This window comes from Pristis pectinata, chromosome 5, assembly GCF_009764475.1.
Source record: "Pristis pectinata isolate sPriPec2 chromosome 5, sPriPec2.1.pri, whole genome shotgun sequence".
In the NCBI taxonomy this organism is placed as follows: domain Eukaryota; kingdom Metazoa; phylum Chordata; class Chondrichthyes; order Rhinopristiformes; family Pristidae; genus Pristis; species Pristis pectinata.
The window spans coordinates 3,207,322-3,217,630 of NC_067409.1; the positions used below are offsets into that span (position 1 = coordinate 3,207,322).

The 10,309-nt window shown below is 51.2% G+C and overlaps 1 protein-coding gene across 2 annotated transcripts in view; it reads right to left on the minus strand.

The window, feature by feature from the left end:
* The window catches only part of mroh1 (maestro heat-like repeat family member 1), a 91,891-nt gene extending 85,359 nt beyond the window's left edge, over positions 1-6,532 (minus strand). For both annotated transcript variants that reach the window (XM_052015969.1, XM_052015968.1), the window contains exon 1: positions 6,394-6,532. In XM_052015969.1, the coding sequence (XP_051871929.1) occupies positions 6,394-6,415 (22 nt within the window). In that variant the 5' untranslated portion in view covers positions 6,416-6,532. The remainder of the gene's footprint in view (positions 1-6,393) is intronic.
* Positions 6,533-10,309: the final 3,777 nt, after the last annotated feature.

A 10,309-nucleotide genomic window follows, 5' to 3' on the forward strand; every position in this document is an offset into this window, starting at 1 on the left:
TCACTCCCAGATAGTTGTATCTCAACATGCCCAGCGGCAGTATTCCTTCCCTTGCTGCCCGTGGTTAACTGCCGGTGACAATTAACCTGTGTGAGGAAGTCGCATCGTTCGCTCGAAGGTTTCTCGTTCTTGGGAAGAGGCCACTTCTGGCCTCCTGTACCCCTTCACCACTGGCAGGGGTGGGGTCACCCCTTCAGCTGCCTGGGGCCCTGAGCTCTGGAATTCCCCAAACCCCTCTCATTCTCTCTCTCCCCTCAATCACCACTCCCCTGCCCTTGGAGAGACCTCTGTTGAGGCAGCAGAGGTGTTTCTCTACAGAGGGTGCTTTGTAGATATGTTGGTGTGGAAAGGAAGGGACAGAGAGAGAGAGGGGGGTTGTCCGGGGGGGGGGGGGGGGGGTGGGTAGAGAGCAGGAAGCTTTCACTCCACTCAGTGAAGCAAGCAGGATCTCTGAAGCTTCCACGGCTGCTGTAGATCTTTCTCTGCGCAGGATTGCAGCAGACCAATCTACTGGAGGCTTTTCCAGCACAGCCAATCTGGTTGGGCCTGCTAGTTTTGGGCAGCTCACCTTGTCAATGGCCTTTGTTCTATGTCCCCAGGTCAAGTCGAGTTTATTGTCAACTAGTCCATGCCGAGCAAGATTCCCACCTAAGCCAGTCCCATTTAACTAATGTTTAGCCTATTTCCCTCTAAACCTTCCTCGTCCATGTACCTGTTGTTTCAAACATTGTCATTGTTCCCGCCTCTAACACTCCCTCTGGCAGTTCGTTCCACACACCTCACCGCCCCTGTGTGGAAAAAGTTGCCCCTTAGCTCCCTTTTAAGTCTTTCCCCTCTCACCTTAAACCTGTGCCCTCTAGTTTAGACCCCCCCCCCCCCCAATACCCTTGGGAAAAGACTGCAATTCAGTCATCTTATACGTTCTCCCCGTGTCCTGCATGGGCTTACTCTGGGTGCTCCGGTTTCCTCCCCATTCCAAGACGTACTGTTAGGAAGTTGTGGGCATGCTATGTTGGTGCCGGAAGCGTGGTGACACTTGTGGGCTGCCCCCAGAACACTCTATGCAAAAGATGCATTTCACTGTGTTTTGATGTACATGTGACTAATAAAGATACCCTTATCTACTCCCGTCATGATTATATAAACCTCTAACAGATTACACCTCAGTATCCAACAATCCTCATTAAAAAAGATAGTTAATGAATAATTTAAAGACATTTAACAGAATTATGGACAATGAAAACACTGACACTAATCAGGAGAGTATTGTTTTGTGAAGGTGCGTGTGTTGTACAGAGACCAGATGTGGACTGTACCCTGCCCCTAGGCTCAGGACACATTGCTGTGGAGTTCAGGGTCAGCGAGAGCTGGGGTCAGACGTGCCCTAACCCGAACTCCAGCGCATTCCGTACTAGCGTGATGCAGAGTGAAGATGCGGTTAGTGCTTGCGCCGTGGTTAGCCTGTGTTCCTCTACAGACCCGCCATCTTGGTATCAGGCCTTTCGGCCCAACTCATCCATGCCGACCAAGCTTGCCTTCCTGAACTAGTCCCATTTGCCTGCATTTGGCCCCATATCCCTCTATACCTTTCCTATCCATGTACCTGTCCAGATGTCTTTTAAACACCGTAATGTACCGGTGTCTACCACTTCCTCTGGCAGCTCGTTCCATATAGCCGCCCACCCTCTGTGTGGAAAAAGTTGCCCTTTAAATCTTCCCCTGTTACGGATCAGGTTGCTATTTGGTGAATGTCCCTTTAAAATATAGTACAGTAGAGCAGCTGTGTGTGTGTGTGGTGTGTGTGTGTGGTGACGACAGCAAGATTACAACGTGCTGACGTTTTTGCTCAGGGAGTCAGTGAGAAGGAAGAGAGAGAGAGAGACACTGACTGCTGGGTCTCTGTATCGATGGATGAACGAACAATAACTGTGTCTGTCACTGGAGCAATCCAGTGGAGTCCACTCTGTCGTTAAGCTGTAGAAGGAAACAGGTATTCGTGTGGACGGCCACGATTCAAATGCCTTTCGGAACAAAAACAATGGAGGTCATCAGTGACTGAGGTGTCGTATGGGTTCCATCGTGGAACGTGTGGATTTCGTAATTTCTCTCTACATTTTCTCTTCAGTCAACGGTGGTTTTGCAAAAGCCTTTGCTCACGTTTCACCTTATGACTTGCTGAACTGAACTTGAGAACTATTCCTGGACTTGGAGTTTGGAATTTGCCACACACACACTTCCAGTTTAGTTTTGGGGTTAATGTTTAATATCTAACATTTTTACTTCTCTTATTATAAGTAGTTATTAATAAAAGTTTCTAACACTTATACATGACTCGGTGTGTTTCTTTTGTTGCTGGTATGTAACACCCCACTCACCTTAAATCTATGCCCTCTGGTTTTAGATTCCTCTACCCTGGGAAGAAGAGCATGACCATCCTTATCTATGTAGAATGGTCTGTCTCCTACTGTGACAACCTTCCACAGTCCCCACAGCTCCACCAATTACTGTCTCGTCTGCAAACTTACTAATCAGCTGACCTACAAGAAAACTGGGTTCTTCCCTTGTTCTGGCCAATATTAATCCCTCAGCCAAAGGGACAAGCAGACTATCTGGCCACTGCTGTGTATGGACTGGCTGTCATTTCACCTACATGGACAGACACTGCTGTTTCATTTGCAACAATGGAATGGTCAATCGAGTCCTCCCAGAATTGTGGCTGTGGGAACTTCTACGCACTACGGGAGAAGGAATGTGGTAGATTTAGTGTTTCCTGGGATAACAAGGCAGCTCACAGCTCTGCCAACAAGCGACTCAAAGTCCTCGGCGGCGAGTGATAATGGCGGATGCCTTACCCAGCATCCTCAGCTCTCCTGAAACCACCCAAGCTCCCACAGCAGAGGCTGCTGTGTCGCTGGGTACAGAGCTGAAAGACCACTGCAAGTGTCAAGCGTGTCTGTTTGGAGACAACTCCCAAGGTGGTTACCGCTGATGCCACTTAGCTACAGCGAGGTAGGACACCTGTCGAGCCGTGCCACAACAACAACCTCTCGCTCAACATCAGCAGAAATAAAGAGCTGATTGTTGACTTCAGGAAGGGGAAGGAGGGCAAACATGCGCCACTCTACATTGGGGAATCGGTGGTGGAGAGGATCAGTAGCTTTAAATTCCTGGGCACTAACACATCGGGTGACGTGTCCTGGGCCCAGCACATAGATGCAATCAGAGGGAAGGCGTGGCAGCATCTTTATTTTCTTAGGAGGTTCGGCTTATCACCGAACACTCTAACAAACTTCGACAGAGATACTTTTGAAAGTATCCTGTCTGGTTGCATCACAGTCTGGTATGGCAATTTGATTGCACAGGAGCAAGAAGTTGCAGAGAGTAGTGGACTCAGCCCAATACATCACGGGCACATCCCTCCCCACCATCGGGAGTATCTACAGGAGGTGCTGCCTCAAGGGGGCGACGTCCATCATCAAGATCCCCACCATCCGCGGGCCGTGCATCTTCTCACAGCTCCCATCGGGCAGGAGGTACAGAAGCCTGAAGTCCCCACACCACCAGGTTCAGGAACAGCTACTTCCCTTCAACCATTCAGTTCTTGAACCAACCGGCACACCCCTAATCACTACCTCAATATAGCAACACTGTGACCACTTTGCACTTTTTTTTGTTCTAATTGTATTCTTTCTTGTAAAAATTGTGTATAATGTATGTTTTCCTTATGTTTTTCTTGTGAATGCTGCTTATCTGATACTCTGTGCCTGTGACGCTGCCGCAGGTAAGTTTTTCACTGCACCTGTGCATACATGGACTTGTGCATGTGACAATAAGCTCACTTCAACTTCAACCTGGGTTCAATTCTGACCTCCAGTGCTGTCTGTGTGGAGTTTGCACATTCTCCCTGTGACCAGGTGCTCCAGATCCTCATACGACATGAAGTAGCGCTGGTTGGTAGGTTAATTGGCCACTATTAATTGCCTCGTGTGTGTAGGAGAATCTGGGAGAGTTGATGGCAATGAGGGAGAGAATGGCTTACATGCAAAGAGACAGAGGGAAGTGCATCCAGAGCTAGTACAGACTCAATGGGCTGAATGACCCTCATCCACATGGCATATGAGAAATATTCAACAGCTGAGGCAAGGGCTGCTGAGCCGGGTGCCTTGGGAAGGTTGAAGTGTGTACCGACAGGTGATCAGCAGATTAGAGGCTGTGTTGTTCACTAGCCCTATCACAGCCCACACAATGGATGGCTGTAAGGCAAGTCAACACTCCCAGTGAAGCAAGCAGGCACAATCAGTCCTACCCACATGAATCACCACAAGGCTCCTAATCAACCAGGGCAGGACATTCCATTGTTAATGATTCAACAGGCTGCAGTACCTGGTGTACATCAACTCCCGATACACAAGCACAAAATTCTACACTGGGCCAGGGCAGCATATTTAATGAATATTTCTCTTCAGCTTTTACTGTGGAGAAAAACAATGGAAGCTAAGGAAATGGGGGAAGTGAGTGGTGATATCTTGGACCACATAATGAATTAGCAGGGAGGAGGTATCGGAGGCCTCACATGCATTGAGGTGGATAAATCCCCAGGGCCTGACCTGGTGCATTCCCGTACCTTGTGGGAAGTAGAGAGAAATTGCAGAGGTCCTTGCAGAGATTTTTGCTTAAGTTTCAGGCCACGGGTGAGGTTCTGGAGAGTGGCTAATGTGGTATCAATGGTTTAAAAGGGTTGCAAAAACACGCCAGGAAAACTACAGGCCAGTGACCCTGACATCAGTGGTGGGTAAATTGCTGGAGGGGATTCTGAGGGACAAGCACCTACCAGCATTTGGAGAGACAGGGTCTGATTCGGGACAGTCAGCACAGCTTTGTGCGTGAGAAGCCGTGTCTGACAAATCTCTTGGAGTTCTTCGAGGAGGTAGATGAGGATCGGGCAGTGGATGTTGTCAATTTGGACTTTAGCAAGGTTCCTCATGGCAGGCCAGTCTGGAAGGTTGGATCGCATGGGATCCAGGGAGAGATAGCGAGTTGGGTTCATAACTGGTTCAGTGGTAGAAAGCAGAGGGTGATGGTCAGGGGTTGTTTCTCAGACTGGAGGCTGTGTCAGTGGTGTGCCGCAGGGGTCAGTGTTGGGACCTTTGTTGTTTGTAATTTATATAAACGATTTGGATGTGAATGTACAAGACATGATTAATCAGCTTACAGATGATACTAAAATAGCCAGTGTTGTAGACAGCGTGGCAAGTTATGAAAAACTATAGGGGGATCTTGATCAGCTGCGTATGTGGGCTGAGGACTGGCAAATGGCTTTCAATACAGATAAATGTGAGGCATTACATTTTGGGAGATCAAACCAGGGTAGGTCTTACACAGTGAATGATAGGGCCCCGGGGAGTGTTATGGAACAGAGGGACCTAGGAGTGCAAGTGCATAGTCACTAAAAGCAGTGTCACAGGTAGATAAGGCTGGTGAAGGTGTTTTGGCACGCTGGCCTTCATCAGTCAGGGCACTGAATGTATGAGTTGAGAAGTTATGTTGCAGTTCTATAAGACGTTGGTGAAGCCAATGGAGTATTGCATACAGTTTTGGTCACCCCTCTTATGGGAAAGATGTTTTAAACTAGAAAAGAGTGCAAAAAAGATTTACCAGGATGTTGCCTCGACTTGGGGGCCTGAGTTACAGGGAGAGGTTGTGTAGACTAGGACTTTATTCCCTGGAACGTAGGAGATTGAGGGGTGACCTGATGGAGGTGTACAAGATCTTGAGGGGCATAGACAGGGTGAAAGCACATAGTCTTTTTCCAGGGGAGGGGGTGCTAACAACAAGAGGGCATAGGTTTAAGATCAGAGGTGAGAGATTTAAAATATTTATTAGTCACATGAACAGCAAAACACACAGTGAAATGCGTCTTTTTGCGTTACTGAGAATGTGCTGGGGGCAGCCCACAAGTGTCACCACGCTTCCGGCGCCAACATAGCATACCACAACTTCCTAACCCGTATGTCTTTGGAACGTGGGAGGAAACCGGAGCACCCAGAGGAGACCTACGAGAACATACAAACTCCATACAGACAGCAGCGAGAATTGAACCCGGATTTAAAAGGGACATCAGGGGCAGCTTCTTCACACAGAGGGTGGTGCGTATTTGGAATGAGCTGCCAGAAACAGTGGTTGAGGCGGGCACATTAACAGCGTTTAAAAGCTGTCTAGATAAGTACATGGATAGGAAAGGTTTAGAGGGCTATGGGCCAAACACAGGCAGATGGGACTAGCTCGCTGGGCCGCACAGTCAGCACGGACGAGTTGGGCCGAAGGGCCCGTTTCCATGTGGTAAGACTCAATAACTGGGAATACACACGATGACACTGCCCCATGCTAACACACCTTGTATGTAGTTGCTGCCCATTCTGTTACCACATCACCGATCCGTGCTTCCTTCCCGATTCTCTTCAGATCGATTCCCCAGCTGCTGGGTTCTGCTTTCTGTCGCAGTGGCTGGTCGCTTCTGTTTAATCTTCCCACCTCCCCTGGGTTAAATGGAATCGCAAGGCCCAGACAGATCCAAGGACTGAGCATCCACACATGCAGGTACAGACATTTCTTGCCACTGCTGTCTGCAAGGTGAAGCACACCAAATTATTCACAGTCCCACAGTCAAAACACAATCAATTTAATCAAATTCCATCCACCCCCTCCAGCCTTTGCACATTGTACAGTCCCACCTCCTTCTCTGTGTCTGCTGCCCTCTCGTCTGGGCTCACTACACCAGGGATTTCAGACCCACTTAGCTTTCCATTCACACTCGTTACTTACATCACCACTTGTGGCTTACACTCTCTCTTTCCCAGTGAGCATCTGTCTGTTCTGATCTCTCTCTCTCTGTGCACCAACACACTCCTCTCAATGGGAATCAAATCTCCTTCTCTTGCTCAGACCCTCTCTCCCCCCTCAGCAGCTAATCACCCAATCCACTCTGCACATCAAAAGTTCCATCCTCTCCTAGATGGTTTGTTCCTGTGTTCTTGTACATGTCTCTCTCCCACCGTCTCTCTGTGGATCCACTGTCCTCTGCCTCCTTCTGGTTCCCACTCCTCTGCTTATGTCACGTTCTCAGGTTCTGGTTGCTAGTATCTTCACCTGTCAGTCATCTGCACAGTCCTCTGGCTCTCCAGCTGTTTGCCTCTCCTGTCTGACCCATCCTCACCCACCCTGTCCGGGTGTGTCTGTCTGTCTGTCCGATGTTATGGGCTTCTCCCCTGTTAGCCCCTCTCGTTCACCCTCTCTCCATCCTCCCTTTCCCCACTGGCTCTCCCTCCTAACCACTCCTTACCCACTTCCCATCCCCCCCTCTGCACCTCTCTCTCTCTACCCTCTCTCTCCCCACACTTCCTACCCTCTCTGTCCTCCCTCCTCCCTCCTCCCTACCCTTTCCCCCAGCTTCCTACCCCCTCTGTCCCTCCCTCTCTCCCCCTTCCTACCCCCTTCTGTCCCTCCTCCCTCCCCTTCTAACCACACAGTCCCTCCCTCCTCCCTACCACCTCATCCTCCCCTTCCCTCCACTCCTTCTCCTACCCACCTCCATACCTTCTTCTCCCCTTCACTCCCACATCTCTCCCCTCACCCCCTCCTCCATCACACCCCTCACCCCCTCCTCCCTCACCCCCTCCCTCACCCCTCCTCCATCACACCCCTCACCCCCCCTCCCTCACCCCCTCACCCCCTCCCTCACCCCCTCCTCCATCACAACCCCTCACCCCCTCCCTCACATCCCTCACCCCCTCCTCCCTCACCCCCTCCTCCCTCACATCCCTCACCCCCTCCTCCCCCTCCTCCCTCACCCCCTCCTCCCCCTCCTCCCTCACCCCCTCCTCCCTCAACCCCCTCACCCCCTCCCCTCACATCCCTCACCCCTCCTCCCTCTCACCCCTCACCCCCTCATCCCTCACACCCCTCACCCCCTCCTCCCCTCACCATCCCTCAACCCCTCCTCCCTCACACCCCTCACACCTCGCATCCCTCCTCCCTCCCCTCCTCCCTCACTCCCTCCCCTCCTCCCTCACTCCCTCCCCTCCCTCACGTTCACATTCTCCCCCTCCCCTCCCCTCCCCTCCCCTCCACCTCCTCCACCTCCTTCCCTCCAGCTCCCTCACTCGCCCGCTAGTCACAAGCGCCTCTGAGGACGATCACATGACCCACCGTGAACACGTGTGAGGTCACGGGGTATGGGCGCGGCCTCCAGCGACCGCGCATGCTCCTTTCGCCTCCGTGACGCTTTCGTGGCCTCGCCATCTTTGATGCTGGCGGCAGGGACGGAGTTTTAGCGCCAACTGGCGGAGCGGAGGGGCAACTGCAGCCGGGCTCCTGCGGGCCCCGGTCACAGGTCGGGCCCCGGTCACAGGTCGGGCCCCGGTCGCAGGTCGGGCCCCAGGTCGGGCAGGCGGGGTCACACCACCCTGATAGCAAACCCTGGAGGCGGGATCGCCTGAGGAGCTTCACAGGGGCACCCTAACCCTAACCCTGATTCTAACCCCTGACCCTACCCTGAAATCCTAACCTCTGACCCTACCCTGATAGCCTGATCCTAACCTCTGACCCTACCCTGAACCCCAACCTCTAACCCCATCCTGAAACCCTAACAATCTGACCCTACCCTGATACCCTGACCGTTACCTCTGACCCTACCCTGATACCCTGACCGTTACCTCTGGCCCTATCCTGAGCACCTGACCCAAAACTGACCTTAAGCTCTGACCCTAACCTCTGATCCTACCTTGGGACCTTCACCCTACCCTCTGACCCTTACCTGATCCTAACTTTTGAACCCAAGCCCTAACCTTTGACCCTAACCTGAAACCATGACCCTCACCTCTGACCCTACCCTGAAGCCCTAATCCTCAACTCTGACTCTACCTTGAGACGTAACCCCTGACCCTCCCCTAAAACCCTAACCTCTGACCCTCCCCTAAAACCCTAACCTCTGACCTTAACCACCTGCTCTTAACTTTGAAAACAGGAGTCGGACATTCAGCTTTTTGGGTCTGCTGCATGACCACAGCTGATCACCCCCTAGGTTCCTGTTCCTACCTTCTCCCCAAGTCCCTTCATCCCTTCGGCATTTAGAAGTTAATCGATCTCCTTCTTGAACCCATTTAATGTCCTGGCCCCCAGTGCCGTCTGTAGTGGAGAATTGCACAGGTTCACCAACACTGTCCCACCCGTATCCCGAGTCTGTGAGCCCCAGCTCTGGATTCACCAGTTATCGGGAACAGATTTATCGGAAACGATTTGGATATGAGCAGACAAGGCACGGTTTGTGAGTTTGTGGATGATACTAAAATATCAGTAATACTGTTGTAGAAGGTTATGAAAAATTACGGGGTTGTCTTGATCAGCTGGGTCTGTGGGCTGAGGATTGGCAAATGGCTTTCAATCCAGATAAATGTGAGTTATTGCATTTTGGGAGATCAAACCAGGGTAGGACTTGTACAGTGAACGGTGGGGCCCTGGGGAGTGTTATTGGAACAGAGGGACCTAGGAGTGCAAGTGCATAGTTCGCTTCCTGCAACATATAAGGTATAGGGCATTGAGTACAGGAGTTGAGACATCATGTTGCAGTTATACAAGACATTGGTGAGGCTGCACCTGGGACATTGTGTTCAGTTTTGGTCGCCCTGTTATAGAAAAGGCACCATCAAGCTGCAAGACTGCAGAGGAGGTTTACGAGGATGTTTGCCAAGAATCGAGGGCCTGAGTTATAGGGAGGGGTTGGGCAGGCTAGGAAGGTGGCAGACTGCGGGGTGGACCTTGTAGAGGTGTATAACATCATGAGGGGCATAGATAGGGTGAATGCACACAGTCTTTTTCCCAGGGAAAGGGAACCACAACCAGAGGGCACAGGTTTAAGGTGAGAGGGGAAAGATTTAAAGGGACTTGAGGGGAAACTTCCACATGCAGATGGTGATGGGTATATGGAACGAAGCTGCCAGAAAAAGTAGTTGAGGCAGGTACAATAGCAATATTTAGAAGATATTTGGATAAGTTTGTGGTTAGGAAAGATTCAGAAGGATACGGGCCAAACGTGGGCAAAATGGGACTAGGTTAGGTGGGCACCTTGGCCGGCATGGGCCAGTCGGGCCGAAGGGCCTGTTTCTATGCTGGTTACTTGATGACTGTACATCATCAATCCCCTCAATGGTCAGGGGAAATGGGCCCTTGCCTAGGAACCCTTGAAAATGTACTGCCCTGGCTTCTCTTGCTTGGGGAAGCCTTCCCAGCCTAGCTTGTCAGCAGAAGAGATAGA